Source organism: Fusarium keratoplasticum, chromosome 8 (assembly GCF_025433545.1).
Source record: "Fusarium keratoplasticum isolate Fu6.1 chromosome 8, whole genome shotgun sequence".
In the NCBI taxonomy this organism is placed as follows: domain Eukaryota; kingdom Fungi; phylum Ascomycota; class Sordariomycetes; order Hypocreales; family Nectriaceae; genus Fusarium; species Fusarium keratoplasticum.
Window position 1 is genome coordinate 930,461 of NC_070536.1, and position 22,684 is coordinate 953,144.

Below are 22,684 nucleotides of genomic sequence, written 5' to 3' on the forward strand. Positions count from 1 at the left end.
TCGGCTGTTGTACCTTGAACCCTTGCGGAGACAGAAAGGGTCTCTGTCCCGACGAGCATCTCGAGCCGGCCACCTTTGAAGCACGGTACAGGATCCCTCCCCAAGCTTGTATCAACGATAACTTTGCCGTCTCCTGGTACACATGCCCAGATACGAGTCCCCCTTTCTTGGGATGTTGTGCCATGGACCCCTGCAGCAGGAGAGGTTGTCCGGATAAGGAGCTTCGAGCAGCCAAGCTGAGCGATAAGAGCGATGCCGACCTGTTTACGGGGGGAATACCTCCAAGCTCAGACCTGAAAGAGAACCCATCAGCCAAGGTATCAATCACCACCGCAACATTGACTGCCTCATACATATCCACAAAGACCATAAGGGCAGGGGTGGAGGCCACGTCGACCCTTGACTCGGCATCTCCAGCCAGCCACCCCTCAGACGGGAAGAAGGCGTTGTCAACGGGCGCGTTAGTTGGCATTATTATTGCGGTAGTGGCCGCTTTTTTTGTCATTGGTGTCATTATTGCATGCATTTGCCCGTGTTGCAAAAGACGGCGGTTCCGCACTACCGAGAACCAGTCCTCCTCGCGTTGGTCAATCGCTCCCTCGTCAATGTATTCATCACGAAAGGGGCCAATTTCATTCAATGAGTCCATTTATGGGATCACGCATGAGGGTCGCATGACTGGAATCCAAGTGCCCTCCAAGATTCCTTTTCGTCAGGATCCTGGGCAGGAGATACACACAAGGGCCTCTTCGGAGGAACAACACCTGCAACAGGAGAGTCAAGATAGATGGACTCAACTGCCGCAGCCGGGTCAAGGTACCCTATCTAGGCCCAGTTTCACTATCCCGAGGAAACCTGTACAAGGACCCAATACGGATCAGACTTCAATGCCGTATCCTTCTACGCCCCAGCCTCCCTATCCCCCTTCAAGCGATCACATGAAGCGATGGGATTGGGGAACTCAAATTCAACCAGATCACCGTGGTCATAAACCTTCGACACCAAGCATCGAGTTGCCTGCGAATACAGAAACGCTTCTTTCTACAAACCCTCCGAGCACTCCTGTTGATAGGCCTGGGTCACTAATAGCCAAGTTGCCTACGGATACAGAAGCGCCTCTTTGTACAGGCCGTCCCAGCACTCCGATCCATCGTACCATCCCCGGTGACATTGGCTGGCATGAACCAGAGTCAAGACACCCTGAAAGTCCCCCCAGGCCTCCGACCACCAGGCCCGGCACTGCACCTCTTAGTGACATTTCTGAAGAACAATCTGCGGACCGTATTGACCCAAGCAACACAGTGGCCACGATACTAGGGCGACAATTGAGCCATGATCAGTGAGGATCTGGAGGCGAGCAGCAAGATGTCACTAGCTCAGGACAAGATAGCGAGCCCGAATCAGATCCACATGATCGACATGGTTTCAGAAGACAACCATCCGGGAGTTGAAGCAAGTCATGGCCCAGTGTGGACGCTGGACGGCAACTCGTTTAACATCTCTATTATGGCCCAAAGCTTTGATGTACATGGCTATGTCGCATCAAGTCGGAGAACAGACAATTGTATCTAGCTCTCCCACAAACAGTAGATGTTTTTCGCTTAATTCTAGAAGATTCCTGTGAAGTCAGCCCGTTTTGCCATAGGCGTTCTCATTCCTCGAGCCCATGCTCACGATATCCTTGGGCTCTTGGAACCGGATGACGGGGACAAACATACATTTCAGAAATGTTGATCCAGGGGATCTTAACTCAAGTCATTTGAAGGCTATCGCCTCCTACTAGCACAGACTCCTCTGCTGGTATCACGATGACGTTGGGATACTGATCAACAAAAACGAAGCTGGAAATGGTCTCACGGCGACGGAAACCGATAATCTTACTGCCAGTCAGGGCCAACACTGCGCTCATCAGCCATTCTAACGCAGTTTTGGAGCCTGATTCAAGAGTTGGGCACCTCTTCGTCGTTCAACCGCCATCTACTGATGATCCTCCTGATCAACCAGAATAGTGCGGTTGATAGCCTACCTCAGACCAGCCAGGAGATCGGCACAGGTGGCGATAGCGGTAATGACATGCCACAGACGAATCGTCCCCTCTAAACTGTCTTTAGAATAAATTATCGACTCACACATTCTAAGAGTCATGTTATTTTGTTAAGGAGTTTTCTTAGTCGACTACGACAGGCTCTCCGTAAAGATGGTCGGGAAGAGCTAGCTAGTCATCTGACACTTCCAATTATCCCAATTGTATTAATCCACTGTATACTTAGAAGCCTACATAACGATTATAATCTAGCTATACCATTCAGTCATATATATTATGTGTCATTTCTCTGTTCAAAGAAGAAAAGAAATCGGCGAGTTCCCGCGGCATCGGAAGTCGGTAGTCTAGGGTAGCTTGGCCTTGGGATGGTGAATGCCTGCATAAAGATAAGCAGCAAACCTTTAACCAATAAAGTGACGAAAAGATGATTTCTTTCAATAAACCGTCTCGCATGAGTAATTCAACCGTCATTCAGGCCGTCGTTGGAATTTTGGCTATTGATGTCTCTGTTGCTCGGGATTATGGGCCAGCTTAACTCCGTTGCCTGCCCAGAGACTAACGGGCGAATGCCCATTTGCATCTGTGAATCAACGTGCGACACACGCCATTTCGCATCCATGCCTTCACAAGAAGAGTAACACTTTGACGTGCTATCTATGCTCTAACTTGCTACCTGAGGTCGACCGCCTTATTGCTTGCCATCACCATCAATCTTAGGCAATGCTACTACCGTCGCGCCGTCCCTCCTCGCTCTCATCTGGAACGTCTCTGTTCCAGTCAACCACATGGAGAGGACTGGAACTCGCTTAGTACCACGCGGAATCCGTTCCTTGATACAGGTATGCGGGAAACTCAACAGCGCCCAATCCAAGCAGAACGGAGAGGACCCGAGGGAGGGGAAAAGCAGGCTTTTTTTCTTCACCGTAGAAGATTAGAAAAGAGCCTCTGTAAAAGTCTATCGTGGCCGGCGCGCGTGACAGAGAGTGAAGGAGAGAGCGTTTGGCTGAAGAGCTGAACGGCTGGAATGGTGGAGCGCTGATCGGGTGCGGATTAAGCTCGCGACAAACGTCTGATTACTATTCACAAAAATCTGACTGTATTCTGTTGATGAGGTACTCTACGTTTTTTGGAAACAATTACTTGGATATCCTATTCAATATCGAATGCGGCTCAAGTTGATAGCCAAGATATCACCCAACCACCCGTCAAGACGGTATTCCCGACCAACAAAAAGGGACAAACCAGGAGAGAACGCGCATAAGTTACCCAAAAACCTCGTGGCAAACGTGACCTAGTAAAGTCTAATTAAGCAGAGACTTTTGTGTTTTCCCCCTCCTCTTGGTAGCGCCGCCCTCAGCAGGGAGAAAGAAAGCGATAGCGAGAAAGGCTTTCTCAGGTCCGTCCCTCGATCATTTGTCATCATCTGGTACGGGCCAGCCCAAAACAGATCTAGCTTCGGCGGGGACTGATTCATGGGACCAGAGCCTCGACGTGTAAAAGGGTCATGATTTCGGTGCCTGGTTTTGGGACCAACGGTCCCAGGTCAAAAAAGAGAGTCTGGAGCAGCGCGGCTCCGTTGTTGGTTCATCGGCCGTTCTCTCTGTAAGTGGAAGGAGGAGGGAGGGGAGACTGAAATGCGGAAGATGCACTGCCAACAAAAGCGCGTCTGGCATTGGAGCGAAGCGAACCTTTGGCACCAAGAGCGACCTCGATCGCGATCATCGTACGAGGGGCCCGTCGTCGGTCGGGCGGGGAGGGCAGTAGAATGCGGAGTTGGACTGGAGACTAGGCAGGGGCGGTGACTGGGTGAGATATGTAGTTTTTTTTGCTCGAGTTGGATATGCCCACCAGGTGGTTTGTTGGACCCTTAGAGAGAGGCCTTAATGCACATCACCTGCCCCTGGGGACGCATCTTCCCGCTGCCACAGTGACATATCCCTCGCATGAGATTTGATCTCTTCCGTCTCGACCTCCATCGTTTACACTCTGTAAAAAAAGCCTCGACGCCTTCGAGTGCCGACAGATTCAGAGACGCGATTGGCGGGACCCTCATCCGTTGTCCAGACTCTTTGGTGTTGGTGGAGATGCTGCCCCTGTAGCCTACTAACTTAGCTCAGCGGGGGAGCCTAGAGATCCATGATGCCCCGCCGATCTCGCCCCCTCCTCTCCCCCCAAAGACCCGCATGCGCCAGCCCAGACTTGGATGGCCTCGCTTGTCCGTCTCTTACGTAGGTGACGCCGCCTGTCAAGTCGCGAGATGGAGGGCATGCTAAGGGCCCCAATGGTCCGTCTTGGTGGTCCGCCACCAGATTGGGTGTCGGTTGCCGATGATGGTGTCGATCCGTCGTCGGCCAGACATGGGACGGACCTGCTCATGTCTCGCCTTGACGTGCTTGTCTCTGCGCGGCACCCTACCCTTTGTGCAGCATCATCATCCATGTCTTGTCTTGGTCTGCCGTCCTAGATTGTTTCTCCTCTTCCCTCTCTTTTCTTCTTCCCTTTCTCTCCCTTGCTCCTAGTAACCTATTGTTGCCTGTCCATCAAGATAGCCTGTCCTCACCTTTGGAATTCTCCCCTCCTCGTCCTGGAGACGCACATTCGTCCACCACCGTCGCTGCCCTTGTCTCTCCCTCTCTTCACCTTAGGTCCTTTATCCAACGCAGCGGGCGTATCTAGAGGCCTCTTGTGAGAGAAACGTACAATCCGCACGTCTCGCCGAGTCTCTGTCAGTGAAAAGAGACGGTGTCACAGCTTAAACCTCACGCCTTTCCGCTCCCGGCAGGATCCTTTGCCAACCAACCAGAGAGACACCATCTTTCGGCCGGCGAGAAGAAGAAAAAAAAGAGAATCAAGCAACGACAGGAACGGAAACGGAAACTCAAATCTCTTCCGGTTTAGGTCAACTTTTTTGTCTCTTCCCACGCGGCGGGAAACCTCGCTTCTTCGGACTCTGCACGCCTCTAGTCTCTCGGGACCGCTTTGGCTTCTTGGCTTTCAGGGCACGACAACGCCCCCTTTGACGGCCATCCCACGATTTTCCTCCTTCTTTCGACTATACCCTTGACATGTCCCTCCTCTAAGCTGAGGGGTCCATCTTCTCTCTTTTCTCTTCACTCCTCTGTAACCATGTTATTGCACATCAGTCAACATCAGTCGACCTGCCCCTTGGTATAACACCCCCCACCAGGATCGACGACAAAGCAACATATCCAAAGTAGTGAAACCGACACGAACCCGAGGGGGACCCGCAGAGTTGATTCACTCTCAGCTCTCCCTTCTCATCGACGACATCTATCATGCCTCCGTGGCCTCGCCATCAGGCCACGGGGTCTTCGCCATGGGACGTTGCGATGCCGCCCATTGAGGCGAGAGCAGTCAAGCACTTCACCATGCCCGTTCTGACACCCAACCAAACCTACATCCTCCACGTCGCGACACTTGTAGTCGCATCTCTTAGTATCTCTGCCACCATTCTCACCTCGATATGGTTCTTTCGCATGAGGAGGAGTTTTCGCCATGAGTGAGTCTTGTGATCGCTGTGCAAGCCACTGCTAACCGTCGTCAGCCTCATTATGCTGCTCATCTATAGTGACATGTTCAAGGGTTTCTGGCTGCTCCTCTTCCCTGCTGTTGAGCTAGTCGCGGGAAAGATCGAAACAGAAGAAACCTTTTGCCAAGTCAGCGGCTTCTTCCTCTCCCTGAGCATCGAGGCTTCAGATGTTGCCGTATCTCTCATTGCAGTCCACACAGCATTATACATCTTTCGCGGAGAACAGGGCCTGTACCCCTTCCGAAAGATTGCTTACGGCCTTGCGGCAGTCATACCCGTCGTCCTGGCCACCATGGCTTTTGTCAGCAGCCCCGGATATGTCAACACCGGCCAGTTCTGCTATCTACCTTTTAACCCCATGTGGAAGCGACTCGCCTTGACCTGGATTCCTCGATACCTGGCTTTCACTGTCATTCTCGTCCTCTGCGTCGCCATCTACATCTACGTCCGAGTCCTGATGAGCCGGTTTGGAGCGGCAGGCGACGACTCTAGCAATACCCTATCGAGAATGTCCAATTTGGACAGCGTTGATCGGCAGCAACAACAGGCGGCAAAAGTACCTCCAACTCCGGTCATTAAATGCCACGGACTCACCCCCTCATCCGTGTCTTCACGTCGAAACTCCATCACCGTCCCCGACGAACGGGCTCGCAGACCCTCTCTCGCAACGCTGAGCACTCTACACATGGACATTCCCATGGTGTCGCATCCTGGCAGACTTCACTCTGCTCGTATGGCGCGAAGGGGCTCTGCGCAGATGTGGTCATCTCAGTTTAGCACTGACCTGACGGGCACAACTCTATCAGAGACGACTCTAACAAGGCGTCAATCCGAGTCTGATTTTCGAGTCTCGATGGGTACAACTCGTTGCGGCTCGGACGATGTCATTACGCCCCTTGAGACCCATACACAGCCGGATCTGCTACAAGAAGCACCTGCCCCTGAATCAACAACTCCTTCAAACTCTGCAGAAAGCCCAGGAGGATACTATCACAAATCTGCAGACGCATCCGCTGCGCCGTCACGAACACCTTCTCTCCCGAACCTCTTTTCTATGCTCCGCCGCGAACGCAGCAGCGATCGCAACTCCGACTCCAACGTCGCTCTGTCCCAGAGGGACTTCAACACACCCGGTACTGTAAAGACACGTGAAAAGATTATCCGACAACTTCGCCTCCTCTTCATCTACCCCTTGGTCTATGTCGCCGTCTGGATTCTGCCATTCATCGTCCAACTCACCGGGTACGGCAAGGGTGCGCCTTTTGGGATGAGATTGGCCAGCATTATCTTCTTGTGCTCCCAAGGTCTTGCAGATGCCATCGTCTTTTCACTGAAGGAGAAACCTTGGAAACACGGCCAAGCCGTCAACCTCCAGAGCCTCATGTTTTGGAAGCGCCATAGAGGTGTCCCTGACGCAGGCCCCAGAGTCGGACGCACAAGAGAGGAGATGATGGTCGATGGCCGATTCGCAAGAATGAGGCGTGACCAGGAGATTGCGGCCAAGAAGCTGGAGAGAGAGGCTGACCAGACCGCTGCAACTTCAGGCAGTAAACCCAGGACAGTCCCCGAGTGGTGGGACAACGAGGATTGAATTGAATTGAACCAAGGAGAGGGGAGGGCATTGGTTTAATGGGATGAGTGGAGGATGATACCCAGGCTTGGAAGAGGATAGAAAGGCTTTGGGACATTTGCATTGACAGGCGTTACAGTTGCAGCATTTACAAACAAACGATTGCATTTGGGTGGCGGCGCTGAATAAGTTAGATGCTTCTTGTTTCGCAATGGATACATACATAGACGGGTATCGCAAGCAATTGATGGGTTTGGAGCATCTATACTTCTATAACCTCGTAAATTCGTGCATTACTTCATAACGACATGAACATCTCTTGGCAAACTCCTAATGTATCCCTCCCTGGTCGATATGCGAGGACAGGGGTGGTGGTGTCTAGCCGCGTGCAACATTTCACCCCTCCCTCATGAACTTGAGAAACGCGCGGGCAATGGCCACGCCGTCGTGCGGGATGGGCGCCCTCTTCATGGCGTCGGCGTACAGCTCGTCGCTAAAGATTCCGACCGTGTGCCGGTTGAAGAGCACCTCGGAGATGATCTCGTCTGTGAACTCGGGGTGGCCCTGCACGCTGATGTATCGGCCGGGGGAGTAGAAGGCCTGAACTTCGCAGATCGAGTTGGAGCCGAGGGGGATCGAGTTGGGGGGGAATTCGGAGACGATGTCGCGGTGCATCTGGTGGATGCGCTGTGTCGCAATCGTTAGTGCAACCATCGCACGAGAAAACGGGTAGATGGGTACTCACCATCTTGTCCAACCCGAAGATCTCCTTGCCCTTGGTCGTCAGGTCGACCTCTGTCACGGCAACCTCCCAGCCCTTGTCGCTCCGTCCGAGTTTGGCACCAGCAGCGCGACCGATGATCTGGTGGCCGAAGCAGATACCCACGACGCGCACACGGTCCGTCTCGATAGCCTTTTTCGTGTACTCGACGAGCTTGAGGATCCACGGGTCATTGTCAAACGCCGTGTGCCTGGAGCCGGTGATGAGGATGGCATCAATGTCCTCGAGCGCAGGGTACGAGTGGAGTTCGTTAACAACGTCGTATCCCTTGATCGTCACGATCTCGTCCAGATTCTGAGGCGGCTTGAGCGAATTGGCAGCCGCGTTGAGCAGAGCCGTAAAGACACCGGTATATCCGCCATAGCGATCGCGAGTCTGCGGCTGCGGCGTGTCGGCCTCGAGAATGGCGAGGCGCAAAGGAGCGGCGGATCCCATCTTGCGGGTGTCACGGTAGGTGATAGTATAAAAAAGAGCGGTTGAGGTTACAAGAAGGAAGAGGAGGAGGAGAATACGAGGTTTCCGCGCGAAATACAGAGTCATGGAGTTTTACCGGAAGAGGATCCATCAACTGGATCCGCCTTACTCTTACCACTCACGCAAGCACAAAACGAGGGCTACCTCCAGTGTCAGGCATACAAGACGCACATACGTACAGTAGTCAATGCAATCCCAGGACCCTTAAACACCGATAGCGGGGGGCGGGCAGTGATTGTGAAAAGGTAAGAGGCGAGATAAGCGGGCAGAATTGCGAGACGGAGGGGCTCATGATGCTTCGTCATTAGGCGGTGAAGGCCCATGCTCCTGCAAGTAAGTCACAAGGATCCCGCTTCGAGTGACAGCTCTGTGGCTGTCGGACGGGGCCGAAATGGTTGGGTAACGTTCAACGAACCCAGAGGCTCAACTTACAAGTTTCATCCTACGAGGGGGTGGACAAACAAATCTGAGTTGTAACTTTTTACGAGTGGATAACCTGATTTTCTTTTCCATTTGCATTTTTATCTTCCTTTTTCTTCTTCTTTTCCTCTGTTTCAGACTTGAAATGCCCATCTTACTTCAACCTTCAGTCGTGACTATGACGTCGAGACTATCCCTCAGTACCTTTCTTGCAAGGGCGAGGACTGCCCTGACAGCTCCGGCTGCGCAAAGAAAAGGGCCTCTAACTTTTGTCGTGGGAAATGAATCTGCCGGCGAGTATGACCTCATTCTCATATAAACATCGTTCTAACATTTATCAAGACCTCGACTCCCTCTGCTCAGCGGTGGTCTACGCCTACATCCGCTCTCATACCCCTCCGCACACCCTTCACATCCCCCTCTCAAACCTGCCCCGCGATGACCTCGCCCTGCGCACCGAGATGAACGCGGTGCTCAAGCACGCCGGTTTGAACCTCACGGATCTTCTTACTCTTTCTGAGCTACCGGATCTCAAGCCCGAGGAGACTCGCTGGTTGCTCGTGGACCACAACTCCCTCACCGGTCCGTTGGCCAAGTTCTCTGGACAAGTGTTTGGATGCGTTGATCACCACGCCGACGAGGGCGCTGTGCCGAAAGATGCAGACCCAAGGGTAATTGAGCCTTGTGGAAGCTGCATGAGTTTAATCGTGGACGAGAGCCGTAAAGTCTGGGAAGAACTGTGTCGCGACGTCGGCGAGGACGAAAAGCTCGCCAAGATCGGTCTAGCAGCCATCCTCTCGGATACAAACAATCTAACCTCGAAAGAAAAAGTTCGCGAAAAGGACACCAAAGCAGTTCCCTTCCTCGAATCCCATCTCCACTCCTCCTTCAGTCAGAAAGCCTACTTTAGCGAAATCTCCGCCGTCAAGGAGGACATTTCGCACCTCAGCTTCCGCGACATCTTCCGTAAGGACTACAAAGAGTGGGACGGCTCAGGCCTCAAGCTCGGCATAAGCTGCGTGGTCCAGAACCTCGACTACCTAGTTGACAAGGCCGGCGACCCTCAAGCCCTGCTGCGCGACTTTGAGGCATGGGCGCGTGAGCGCAAACTCGACGTTGCGAGCATCATGACTACGTCGCACCCGGACGGCGAGTTCCAGCGTCACCTGCTCGTGTGGGGGTTGAGCGATGGGGGCCGCGGGGCAGTGGAGCGGTTTGTGAGGGATGGAGATAGGCTGAAGCTGGAGACGTGGAAGGGAGGTGAGTTGGATGATGGCAAGACGAGGTTTGCGTGGAGGCAGAGGGAACTGGCTGCGAGTCGGAAGCAGGTTGCACCGTTGTTGAGGGAGGCTCTACAAAAGAGCTGACTATCAGGGTGTCAAGGAGGTTCCAAGATATAAGCCAGATGCACGTCCGTTATACACAAAGAATTGAACGACAAATCAGTAACCGTATGCATTGAGATGTGTTGTTACATGGTTTCATATGTTGTACATGCACACAAACGCCTGTGACCTCCCATATGGTCATGCCATCCATACCAATCCAACATCATATTCAAGTTGCAGCTCATCATTGGTGCAACGCATCAGACTCTTGAGCAAGGCCAACCCTCATCAACTCGGCTCGGATTGATTCCACTTCCCGCAGCACCTTGAGGAACTCTCTGTTCTCAAGCCTACGGCGCTGGACAGGCCGAAGGTGGTCGATCTTGGTGCTACTCTGGTTGTGCATCCAAGTTAGCGCACCTGGGTCCGCAACCACGAGGCACGCCTTGAGCGACTCGTAGAGGGGGCTGACGAGCAGTATAGGAGGATCTTGGCTCATCATCTCGGGATACACCCAGCGCAAGGCGGCAATGCACATCTTTTGGCTCGATGTCAGGGCCATGGCTCTGTAGGCTAGTTCGTAGTGTTGCGATTCCCTAGCCATTTTGAACCTAGGCGGCATACGGAACGCGTCCCAGAATCGGTCCCAGTCTTTTTGGTATGCATAGGCGTTCATCAGTCGAAGGATCTGGTCTCCGTCAAACTGGCATCCCTTTTGCTTCATCAGATACTCGAGATTCTTCTGCGCCCGTTGGATCTCCGGGCCATAGCATGGCGAAAGAAGACCAGCCTCGATGAGGGTGACAAACATTTCATCATTCCAAATCTCCATACCTCGCTCCTCGGCCGTCAGGAGAATCTGATCAACGAGGGACAACCGGTCCTTGGCGGCGTTGTTCGGGGACGGCGTCATCATGGCCCCCTTGATGAGATTATGCAGCATTTCCTGACTCATCGGAGTCCCTATAAGCTGGATATCTTGAATATGCTTTTGGACCTGGGCCAAATCAAGGACCACTGGCTCCTCAGCGACTTCTGCCACCCCATTCAGGGGATTGGATGCGGGCTGTTCTTGTTTCAGTGAAGGAGAGAGTCGTCGTGCGCTCGTGGAATAGCTGCGATGTTGCTGGGATGCCTTTTGCATGGCTTGCCATTGGAGGGCAGACGCGCTGGTAGGAAGTTGTATTTTGGTGGCCAGGACCTTGTTCAACTCCTCTGCATCCGCAAACTTCTCACCCCTGGCCTTCTTGTTTTCTTGCAAGTTCTTCTTCAAAACACCCTGCCATAGAGTCTCCAGGTCAAGCTCTCCCCTTCGAGCTTCGGTCATGCACTGAATCACAACTGTGGTCCCTGTTTGAGGGGCACCGAAACCAGAGAAACGTCCGCTGTCGTCGAAACTAGCCGCTTCGTTGATGTTGTCGCCGCTGGAAGAAAAGTGCACGCAAACCCAGCCCGTCGAAATGCCGTTGTCTCCGCCAGGAATGATGGCAGTGTTGGTTCCCAGCAACTTGGCCTTCTTTCTAAGCCGACGGAGCTTGGTTCGTAGCTCGCCAGGCCCAATCAGGCCATCCGCCCTTGCAGCAATGTCGTGGTTTTTTCGTAGCCATCGCACAAATCGCCCCGAGGAAATGTGAAGGTGTCGCTCACTACGGGCAGTCCCGAAGAGCATGATCAAGTTGGGACCAAGAGCAGCAGGTGGATCGAGATCTCGTAAATCCAACAGTGAAATATCATCCAGGCCCATGTCCTCAAAGATGTACTTTATCATGGGGCCGATGACTTCGGGCGCATCGTCGGGAATCTTGGGTAACTCAACCTTGTGTTGACTCTCGGGATGTCGAGGCGGCTCAACCTCGAGGAACCAGGGCACATCGTCGGATTCGGCTGTGTCGTTCGTCTCGGGAGCATTATCGGGAGTGGCCAAAACTTCGGCGACTCTTTCAGCCTTTGGATCGATCGTTTTCTCCTCTGAAAAGAATCTCTTCGTCAAGATCGGAAGCTGTCGTGCCTGTCGCTGTGGGAGAGTGCGCAAAGAACTGGCTGTCGGCCTCGAGACAACGGCGCGGAGGATAGCGGATTGGCATTGGCGGCAACTCAATGCCGCAGCCACGGGGCGAGTAATCATCTTTACGGTTGGCTCTCAACCCCAATGCAGATGCAAGAGCTCAACGGCAATGAAATCGAGAAGCCAAATCGAACTGGAGCCTCAAGCTCAAATTCGTCAAACCCAGTCGGACGGAAGTGGGGAAGAGCGTTGATAGTCCGAGCTCTCGGCTTCTGGAAAGGCGGCCGGTGGAGACTGGTCCCTGTCCCGCCTGCCCACGTGACCCCTCTTCACAACTCGACTGAGGCTCAATGGATAACCATCGCTCAAAATTCTACAAGACTCTGGGAGATACAAAGCCGTAGATAGAATGCTTGCTCAAATTCATCGTTGCAACTCTTAGGGTCTCTACTACATACCTAGTAGATACTCTCTCTAGCTGAGTGCTGCCTCTGTCCTAGCTTGGTCCCGCTTGATTCTTTTTGCAAGCTCCGCTGCTCGACCAATCACATCCCGATCCTGACTAAGCGGTGGCCACCCGCCTGCCCGTCTCCACTAACTGTGATTGAAGCGAAAAATTTGGGAACTTCTCTTTTCTGCTTCATGCGACGGGCAACAGCGAGGCCGCCCTGAACTGCGACCAGCCCTATTCACCATAATCATAATGCTCGCCCGACAGATTCGGAGGGCGATTGCCTCCCAGCGGGCTGCTCCAACACGACCAATTGGACTGTCATCGCTCCAAACGACCAGCCTTAGAAGATGCGTCGTCACGCAACAATACCAGCCCCGAAAGCGCCGAGGATCAGAGTCCAACCATGCGACCATCCACGGCAGGAGTCTTGCCACGGCTGTTGACGACTTCAAGTTTGGCAATTCTCCTTATGGCGACCTCAACCAGCTCGCTGGCTCGGGCCTGCAACCCTTCCAGACACCACCTACCGAAGTCCGCCCTCTCGACCCCTCATCGTTTTTGACACTCCCGGAGCCAGCCAGTCGCCGACCATTTGGCAAGATGAACGTCAAAGGCATCCCTTCTGAGGCTGAGGAGATGCTACCTGTCTTTGATGCCTGCATCAATGTGGGCAGACTTGAGAGAGCTGCTCTCATCCTGAAGCGGATGAACGTGACCGGTGTCTTGCCAGGTGAACATCGAATTATGCTCCATAACCAGTACCTTCGCGCATCCCTCGACCAAATGCGAATGAATCCCGATCGAAAACAAGCCGAACAACTCCACAAATGGTACGAGCTCCAGATACGCAATCAGGATATGCCGCAGACCGCCGAGACTATCGCGTGTATGCTCAAGGCTTCACTCCTTTCCGAACGGGGGACAAGACTCGAACGTCTCATTAACCGATATATGAGCATGGCTCCCGGCGAAGCTGGTCTACGCGTGCTGAGCATGGCCGACATCCTCACCGACCAAGATCTGGGCATCATCACCGAGATATGTCCTACTTACAGCTTCGCTCCTGAATCTGAGGACAGTGACTATGTGACCATGGTATCCGAGGACCAGGACTTTGCAGCAGAGGAGGGTCTCGAAGAGGAGTTGGACGCACAACAGGTCGAGTCCTTCCCCGAGGTCAGACCCACTCCTCAGCGTGGAGACGGTCTGCAGACTCTCAAAAGCGCCCTCTCCCTCATGCATGAGCTCCAAGATGTCGATATCTCCAAGCTGTCGATTGAAGAGCAGCAAGAGTTTCAAGTGCGTCTGGAGCGAGATTCTATCGACGCTGCAATCGAGAAATGGCGAAATGCCAAGAAGAAGATGGACAAGATGGGCATCAACACTTCTCTCAACGTCAAGAGTGACGACTTCAATGTTGGCGACACCCTACACAATTGGCTGACACAAATGGAGAAGCGATTGAGGCAGGAGATTAGCAAAGTTGAAGAGTCGGAGGAGAGGGCATCCAAGACGGAGGAAGACTTGGAACGCTGCGTTTACGGTCCCATCCTTCGCGCGGCCAACCCTACTCGACTGGCTGCGGTCTCCATTCTTGCTGTGCTCAACAGTGGTGCAGTGATGGGCTTGGATAAGGGTGTCACCATGATCCGCCTCGTGAACGATGTTGCAAAGGTGGCTCAGGAGGACATCCGAGCTCAGGTTGCCGATAACGCTGCAAAGGAACGTCGACGTCTGCGTAAAGTCAAGTATACCGCAAACCCCGACGAGCAGGTTGAGACGAGCGAGAAAGCCATCATCGCCGATGCCCACGAACCAATCCCAGAGATTGATGATGATAGCGACGCGAGAAAGGTGTGGTCGACGGCGATCAGGATTCGGATCGGATCTATTCTCGTCAAGTCCTTGATGGAGACTGCCGAGGTCAACGTGGTCAAGCAGAACCGGTTGACTAGGGAGAAGATTAGTCAAGTCCAGCCTGCCTTTTCACATATGCACGCGATGCGAAAGGGCAAAAAGATTGGTGTATTGGCCTTGAATCCATTTCTGGTTGAGCAATTCAAGCGCGAACCAGTCGGCGATTTCCTTGCCAAGCATCTTCCTATGATCGCTGAGCCTCGGCCGTGGAAGAGCATGCATACTGGTGGCTTCCTCCAGAGCAAAGTCTCCCTGGTCCGTGTCAAGTCAGGAGACGACGAGCAAAAGCTATACACCAAGGCAGCCATCCAGCGAGGCGACATGGACCAAGTCTTCAAGGGATTGGACGTGCTAGGAAAGACCCCCTGGAGGATCAACGACAAGCTCCTGGATGTCATGGTGGAGGCATGGAACACAGGCGATGAGATTGCCAACATACCGGCGCTTAACCCCGTACTGGAGGCTCCCCCTGAGCCAGAGACACCCGATCCCCTTGTTAGACGTACTTGGATGCGCGCTCTCAAGTCGGTCGAAAACACCCGGTCCGCTCTTCATTCCCAGAGGTGTTACATGAACCTCCAGCTCGAGATTGCAAGGGCCTTCCGCAAGCAGGTCATCTACTTTCCCCACAACGTCGACTACCGAGGTCGTGCTTATCCTCTTCCAACCTATCTTAACCATATGGGAGCCGACCACATGCGATCTCTCCTCAAGTTTGCAAACGGCAAGGAGCTCGGCGAGACTGGCCTCAGGTGGTTGAAGATCCACATGGCGAACGTTTACGGATTCGACAAGGCCAGCTTTGACGAGCGAGAGGCCTTTGCTACAGACAATCTTGACAAGATCATCGAGTCGGCCACAAACCCGCTCCACGGGAGTCGATGGTGGCTGAAGGGCGAGGACCCTTGGCAATGTCTGGCTGCTTGCTTCGAACTGAAGGCCGCTCACGATCTCCCCGATCCTACAAAGTTTGTGTCAAACCTGCCGGTCCATCAAGACGGCACCTGCAACGGGCTCCAGCACTATGCGGCCCTGGGTGGTGACACGTGGGGTGCTCAACAAGTCAACCTCATGCCAGGCAGCCGGCCGGCCGATGTCTATTCGGCCGTCGCCAATCTGGTCAGGGAGTCGATTGGCAAGGAAGCCGAGAAAAAGGAGCCTCTTGCGGAGATTTGCAAGGACAAGATCACCCGCAAGGTTGTGAAGCAAACTGTCATGACCAACGTTTACGGAGTCACGTTTGAAGGCGCCAAGAAGCAGGTCGCCAGACAAATCGATGCCCTATATCCTGACCTCCACAAGGAGACTGGGATCCCTCATCTCGTCGTGGCAACATACATTGCCAAGCACATCTTTATGGCCCTGGCAACCATGTTCCGTGGCGCTCATGACATTCAGTATTGGCTTGGTGAATGTGGTGGTCGAGTGTGCCGAGCCCTGACTCCGGCTCAGCTTGACCAAATTGCGGAAGAGTATCAGAACCCATCCGACAAGCCAAAGGCGAAGAAGGCGGCCAAGAATCAACTCGAGGAGTTGACTGCCCAGTTCCGATCCACTGTCGTGTGGACCACGCCTCTGCGCATGCCAGTCGCGCAGCCATACCGCAAGTCGACCATGAAGGAAATCCGCACTTGTCTGCAGTCCATCTCATACCCAGCCTTTGACCAGACTGACCCCGTGAACCGGAGGAAGCAACTTCAGGGATTCCCTCCCAACTTCATCCACTCGCTAGATGCCAGCCACATGCTGCTCTCGGCGCTCAAGTGCGATGAGCTGGGCCTCAACTTTGCCGCCGTCCACGACTCGTTCTGGACCCATGCTGCAGACGTAGACGTTATGAACACGGTTCTACGGGACGCTTTCATCCGAATTCACGAGGAGGACGTTGTCGGCCGCCTGGCCACCGAGTTCAAGGCAAGGTACAGGGGTGCGTTGTATCTGGCCAACATCGATGCCGACAGCCCCGTCGCCAAGAAAATCAAGGAGCTACGAAAGAACGGCAGGATGAACTACAAGGAGGAGCTATTGCTTGAGCACAAGCGCAACACCCTTCTCCTTTCTGGCAATCCTTGGGATGTGGAGGCTGCCCACAAGATTGTCACGCCTGCCTCAGTATATGAGGAGATGGCTGCAGCCGAGGTCGACGTCGAGATTCAGAAAGAAACCCAGGAGATTGGAGGTCTCGGGGATATCCCAGAGGGCGAAGTCAGCGCACTCGATGAAGCTACAGAAGAGTTGGAAGTGAGCACTCTCGGCAACAACTTTGCCCAAGCGCTCATGGACAACCTTTCAACCACGGCATTCGAGCATCAAATCGTCACGCCAAAGAAGCACACGGCGCAAACAGTCAAGAAGGTCATTCCTGTCTGGCTTCCGCTCAAGTTCCCTGAACTTCCCCAGAAGGTACGGCGAACTTCAAACCGTGTTTCTTGGTCGACATAGAATGCTAATAGGTAACAGGGCGACTTTGACGTGGCGCAGTTGCGAGAGAGCAAGTACTTTTTCTCTTGACTCTCGACGGAGTATTAGGATTATGACTCTTACTTAGCACTCGGGCATGGTTATCGCTGAGCTGTCGAGTGCTGAGAGGTGGTTACCACGCCATGTATCATCACGTGTGTATGACGGAGAGTGGGCATGAGGTGTTTGAGGTATTGTAGCGTTGAATTCTGGCGTTCTTGAAGAGGCGGGGGATCTTTTGAGCGACACCTAAAAGTATATGGATAGAAGCATGAGGCGGCCGAGAGCTGCTCGTTGTATATTACTGTTGGACATATTGATGGGTCTGGACCAAGGGCGTCCGGATGAACAGACAATCCAATCAAGATGTATATCAAGTCACAGTGCTTCATAGTTCATTGAGTGCTGTTGGGTTTCAGTGACGAGTCTATGTGTGCCTTGCAATCAGAACTAATGAAAGTCGTCTTCAGAATGGAACAGACCATTGGTCTTGAGTGAATACGCAGACTCTATCTCGGTCTACTTCTTTTGGCTCGTCTATCTCTAGATCTCTATGTAATCCATCTCTTTATCGCACAACAGCATCCTTGAGGCTGGGAACAGTGCAGACACCACCGCTCTCAGTGACAAGACGGCCCTGGCCAGTCTTGCCAAGCTGCTCCACAACGCCAGCATCAAAGGCAACCTCGAGGGAGTCGGTGGTGGTGAAACCAGGCTGGAAAGTCTCCCAGATCTTCTTCTTGGGGTTGAGCACACCCTCGGGCTTGCCCTCCCAACCCTCGAACCAGACGCGCTCACCGGCCTTGGCACCCTCGGGAGGAGAGACGAGCTCGACAGGGCCCTTGTGGTCGTCCTCACCCTCCTTGACCTTGGGGGAGGCGGCGAGAACCATGGCGCATGACTTGATACCTCGCATCTTGACGGGCTTGAGGTTGCAGACGACGACGACCTTGCGGCCCTGCATCTCCTCGAGGGGAATGAGACCGTTGAGGCCGGAGCAGACGGTTCGGCAGATCTGGCCCTCGTACTCGACGTAGTCGTCGTTGCCGGGTTGGTCACCAACGGCAATGGTGGAGACGTAGAGGGAGTCGGCGTCAGGGTGGTTGATGGCCTTGAGGATGTGGCCGACACGGAGGTCAATCAGGGCAGGGGAGAGAGGGGCAGCGGGAGCGGGAGCAGCCTTTTGCTTGGGGGCCTTCTCCTTCTTCTCCTTCTTGGGCTTGGCACCAGCAACCTTCTCCTTGGCCTCCTCAACAACCTCCTTGACCTTCTCCTTGGTGCGGTCAACGAGAGAAGCCTCACCACCGGCGGCGGCGGCAGCAGCAGCCTTCTTCTTCTTCTCCTTCTCGGCCTTGGCGTCGACGGGGGGCTTCACGTAGAGGACGTTGTCCTGGTCAACCTTGACCTTGTCCTCCTCCTTGACCTCGAGGCCGAACAGAGTTGAGTTCTGAACAAAGTCGATGTGGCGGACGATGTTAGGGTGTCCCTTCTCACCGGTTCGCTCCTCAGGTGTCCACTTCGCAACGACGGGAGCGAGGGTCTCGTAGATGGCGACATCGGCCTTGGAGGGCTTGCTGCCGAGGAGGGTAGAGCGGCTGGAGAGGTGGTCGTTGAGGGTCTCAAGGATGGAGGACTTGTCCTCGTTGGACTTGAGGCGCTCCGAGGTGGTGAGCCACTGCTGGATCTCGGCCTCCTCGGTGGGAGTGTAGGTCTGCGAGGCGAAGGATGCCATTCTGAAGGTGGTGAGCTGACGGAGGGGTAGGCTTCGGGTAGCCGTGCGGAGGACGCGAAGGGAGAACAGTGTGTCTGGAGAGAAGAGGAAGCTTTTTTGGCTTCGCTCAGGGGTTGAATGAAGGAGAATTGTTCCAAGTAACAACTGGACGAGGGAATGATTCTTTCGAGTGTTGGAGTGACTGTTCAGGTCTCCCGATAATTTTCATGGTGGGGGAGGGGCACTTGGCGGGGCTTTCCTTGTGGCTGACTCAGGAGGGGAGTGTGGCTGAAAAGTCTGTTCCTCGCGCTAACCCGTGACTGCGCTACCTTCTCGCGTCGCGGTGTGTCACGGCTTAACGCGCCACGCCCTTCGTTTGACCCTGCCCTGGCGATTCCCCCTGTCAACGGCCTTTGCGCAAACAAACGCTCGATTGGATGCGCTCACGGTCAATTGTTGGAGTTTTGACTGCTAATTAGCGTATTTCACTTTCTATAGACTCTTGTTAGGGTTATCACATTTCTTAATTCCCCCTCTTTTCTCATCTACCGATCCGAGGAGCAGAGTCCAAGACATCATCGCCGAAAACCTCACTAGTGGCGATCGACAGGCAGAAACTCCAAGCCCCTGAGTTTTCGAGCTCGCAACCCTTTTCTTCTTCTCTTCTTTCTCCTCTGTTTTTGTCTCTCCGAGAAGTCTTTTCGATCATGACAACACCAAGGTCTCCCTCCGAGGCCACGACCTCCGTTCGGTCCACCTCCCGCCTGCCCACCAGCGTTCCGAGTTCCCCGCCACCACCCGAGTCGCCAAACTCCACCATGAAGCTCGAGGATGGGATCGACGATGCGCTCTTGAAGGAAGAAGAAGCTGCGCGAGAAGAGAACGAGAAAATTGAAGAAAAGCGACGCCAGGCTCTGCTCAAGAAACGTAGGAAGAAGAAGGCCGAGACCAAGGCTGAGCGAGAGATTAAGGCGAGAGAGCTCGATGACTTGTTGGCCAAGAGCGCCGCCTTTAGCGATATTCTCACCAAAAAGACACAAGTGCTTGGACGTGTCGGCAGCAGTCTTGACGGCAAGACTCTGGGTGAACACAACTTGGAGATGGCTGAGCAGCCAAAGTGTATGGTCGGGGGAACTATGCGCGACTACCAACTTGAAGGTCTCACATGGATGTATGAGATTTGTTCGCAAGGCATGAGCGGAATTCTCGCCGATGAGATGGGCCTCGGTAAGTATTTATTGCTGCAACGATCGACCAGAGCTAACTCGTCACAGGCAAGACTGTGCAGACGATCTCTTTGATCGCGTTGCTGAGGGAGCAAGAGAACTATCTCGGCCCTCACTTGATTGTCGCGCCTTTGAGCACACTATCCAACTGGATGGATGAATTTCACAAGTGGACGCCCTCGATCCCCGTGGTCATGTACCACGGCAACAAGGATCAAAGAGAGGAGATCTTCAAGACGAAGATGATGCGACACCTTAAGAGTGGTCGCCCAACAGAGAAGTTCCCAGTTGTCTGCACGTCTTACGAGATGGTTCTCAGAGACCAACACAACCTCTCTAGGATCAACTGGGAATTCATCATCATCGTGAGTCATCCCTGTGGTCGCGGTCTATGCTCATGCTCACATGCCTCCAGGATGAAGGTCACCGAATGAAGAACGCAGACGCCAAGCTATTTCAGCAGCTCCGTCAGTTCTCTTCAGCTACCCGTCTCCTCATCACGGGCACCCCGCTCCAGAACAACCTGAAGGAGCTGTGGTCGTTGCTTCACTTTCTTCTTCCCACTATCTTCACCGACTGGGAAGCGTTTGAGTCATGGTTTGACTTTTCTGATCTGGAAGATGAACGTGGCACTGAAGAGTTCATTGCCGACCAGAAGAAGCAAGACCTCGTCAAGAAGATTCACCTGATTCTTCAGCCGATGCTCTTGCGACGTATCAAGCAGGATGTTGCGGCCTACCTCCCCAAGAAACGGGAGTATGTCCTCTTTGCGCCCATGACCAAGGAGCAAACCGATCTCTACAACGTCTTGACTAACAAAAAGATTGACACGAGAAAGTACCTTGAGGACAAGGTCATGGAGAAGATCGCCAGCACTCCCTCGTCGACAAAGCCCAGCCGAGGAACATCACGATCTAGAAGCAGACCAGCACCCAAGACTACGTCACTCCCCATTCGCGAGAGTCCCGTTAAGAAGCGGGTAGAGGACAAACCAGCGCCGCCAGTCGTTAACAACGCCTTTGCGATGATGATGCCGAAACGTGGCAGAGGTCGCCCACGTAAGAACCCAATACCTGATACAGCATCGCCCGCCACCTCTTCCGCTAGCAAGAGAAAATCCCCTCCAACATCAATCAAGTCGGAGGCAAAGAGCGCCAAATCAAGCCGTCAGTCGACGCCAGTCAGCTTGCGTGGACGACCTCGAAAGACGCGAACGTACAAGGACGCCGGCTCTGACGAGGAGGCGATGTCAGACGACGAGTTTGAGGCTAAGCTTGCTAAAGAGATGGTTCCTGAAGATGTTGACAACAGCTCTGAGACGTCCTTGACACCCGAAGAGATGGAACGCGCTCAGACACTTGAGCTTGCCAGTAAGTCCATTGTTACCAAGATTTGATCAGTGCTAACCTGAGTAGAAAAACAAATTGCTCAAAAGAAGCTGGGCAACCCCTTGGCTCAACTCCGTCTCGTGTGTAACTCACCACACAACTTCTACAACCCGTGGAACGCATCGAAGGATCTTCCTGTCGATGACTCGATAGTCACAGCTTCGGGCAAGATGCTCCTCTTGGACCGCCTTCTGCCCCGGTTGTTCCAGGATGACCACAAGGTTCTCATCTTTTCGCAGTTCACGACTCAGCTCGACATCCTTGAGGATTACTGTCGGGAGCTGCGTGGCTGGAACGTTTGTCGGATTGACGGCTCAGTTTCGCAAGAAAGTCGCCGGACCCAGATTGCGGACTTCAATACCGATCCAGAGTACAAGGTCTTTCTTTTGTCTACTCGCGCTGGCGGACAGGGCATCAACCTCGCATCTGCGGATACCGTCATCTTGTTTGATTCCGATTTCAACCCGCAGCAAGATCTTCAAGCCCAGGATCGATGCCATCGCATCGGCCAGACTCGCCCCGTCATTGTCTTCCGCCTGGCAACCAAAGATACAGTTGAAGAATCGCTCCTTCTTTCTGCGGACGCGAAGCGACGTCTTGAGAAGCTGGTTATCAAGAAGGGTGGCTTCAAGACAATGGGCCAGAAGATGGACCTCCGTGAGGACCTCGATCCTGAATCCCTTAGGGCGCTACTGCTCAAAGACGGTGAAGTCTACAAGGTCTCTGGCGGAGAGGAGGTGTTAAGCGAGTCAGACTTGGACGTGCTCTGTGATCGAAGTGAAGAGGCCTATGCCAAGGCGGCAAGCGGTGAAGGCGATGCAGACGGTTACCGTGTGGTCGAGACTGGCGCAGACTCGATCAAGATGGCACGAAAGAACTGAGTACGGAACGAATATGTGATGGATTTATTGCTGACATGATGGTATGATATGAGTTTGCGGATATACATGGTTTGGGTTGTTCTCAGGGCGCAAGGTCTACGGAACCTTGTATTTTTACTTGTACCAGTTGCTGCTGTACTTGCTAACGGTGTTGGAACTATCTATGGCCTCGGGATACAGGCTCGAGCTGGGAATCATTGTATTTTTACACCTCAATTGCTTCTATTTCTTTGCACACTTGCATGGTTCTCACGTCCTGCTGCTCAAGATGCACCAGCCATTGAGCATGCGCAGCACCTGATGTACTCCTTGCCACGCACAGTTCCTGAATGACTCCACAGGACTTTATCAATTGTAATAGCAGTAGCTAAATATTTGTGTCCACGAATTATCCTTTCAATAAAGATATTGTCATCGAACAAGATCAACTCGGACCTCAATGTTGTCCATCCCTGCATGCGCGGTATGTACCCAC

General features: G+C 53.5%; 7 protein-coding genes across 7 annotated transcripts; 4 read left to right on the top strand and 3 right to left on the bottom strand.

The window, feature by feature from the left end:
- Window positions 1-5,340: 5,340 nt before the first annotated feature.
- NCS57_01011800 (uncharacterized protein) lies at window positions 5,341-7,185 on the top strand (the record flags this gene model as incomplete). The annotated part of the gene is made up of 2 exons (XM_053059873.1): window positions 5,341-5,564; window positions 5,610-7,185. The coding sequence occupies 2 exons, from the start codon at window positions 5,341-5,343 to the stop codon at window positions 7,183-7,185; spliced, it is 1,800 nt and encodes a 599-aa protein (XP_052910267.1).
- Window positions 7,186-7,560: 375 nt separating this feature from the next.
- NCS57_01011900 (GATase domain-containing protein) lies at window positions 7,561-8,485 on the bottom strand (the record flags this gene model as incomplete). The annotated part of the gene is made up of 2 exons (XM_053059874.1): window positions 7,561-7,851; window positions 7,910-8,485. 2 exons carry the CDS (start codon window positions 8,483-8,485, stop codon window positions 7,561-7,563), a joined length of 867 nt encoding a protein of 288 aa, XP_052910268.1.
- A 532-nt stretch (window positions 8,486-9,017) lies between these two features.
- Window positions 9,018-10,206, top strand: NCS57_01012000 (DHHA2 domain-containing protein; the record flags this gene model as incomplete). Its single annotated transcript, XM_053059875.1, has 2 exons — window positions 9,018-9,132; window positions 9,182-10,206. The coding sequence occupies 2 exons, from the start codon at window positions 9,018-9,020 to the stop codon at window positions 10,204-10,206; spliced, it is 1,140 nt and encodes a 379-aa protein (XP_052910269.1).
- Window positions 10,207-10,411: 205 nt separating this feature from the next.
- Window positions 10,412-12,292, bottom strand: NCS57_01012100 (ATPase synthesis protein 25, mitochondrial; the record flags this gene model as incomplete). Its single annotated transcript, XM_053059876.1, has 1 exon — window positions 10,412-12,292. The coding sequence occupies one exon, from the start codon at window positions 12,290-12,292 to the stop codon at window positions 10,412-10,414; it is 1,881 nt and encodes a 626-aa protein (XP_052910270.1).
- Window positions 12,293-12,875: 583 nt separating this feature from the next.
- Window positions 12,876-17,054, top strand: NCS57_01012200 (DNA-directed RNA polymerase; the record flags this gene model as incomplete). Its single annotated transcript, XM_053059877.1, has 2 exons — window positions 12,876-16,946; window positions 17,004-17,054. 2 exons carry the CDS (start codon window positions 12,876-12,878, stop codon window positions 17,052-17,054), a joined length of 4,122 nt encoding a protein of 1,373 aa, XP_052910271.1.
- Window positions 17,055-17,571: 517 nt separating this feature from the next.
- NCS57_01012300 (uncharacterized protein) lies at window positions 17,572-18,735 on the bottom strand (the record flags this gene model as incomplete). The annotated part of the gene is made up of 1 exon (XM_053059878.1): window positions 17,572-18,735. The coding sequence occupies one exon, from the start codon at window positions 18,733-18,735 to the stop codon at window positions 17,572-17,574; it is 1,164 nt and encodes a 387-aa protein (XP_052910272.1).
- Window positions 18,736-19,421: 686 nt separating this feature from the next.
- NCS57_01012400 (uncharacterized protein) lies at window positions 19,422-22,209 on the top strand (the record flags this gene model as incomplete). The annotated part of the gene is made up of 4 exons (XM_053059879.1): window positions 19,422-19,941; window positions 19,989-20,305; window positions 20,356-21,310; window positions 21,356-22,209. The coding sequence occupies 4 exons, from the start codon at window positions 19,422-19,424 to the stop codon at window positions 22,207-22,209; spliced, it is 2,646 nt and encodes an 881-aa protein (XP_052910273.1).
- Between the last annotated feature and the right edge of the window lie 475 nt (window positions 22,210-22,684).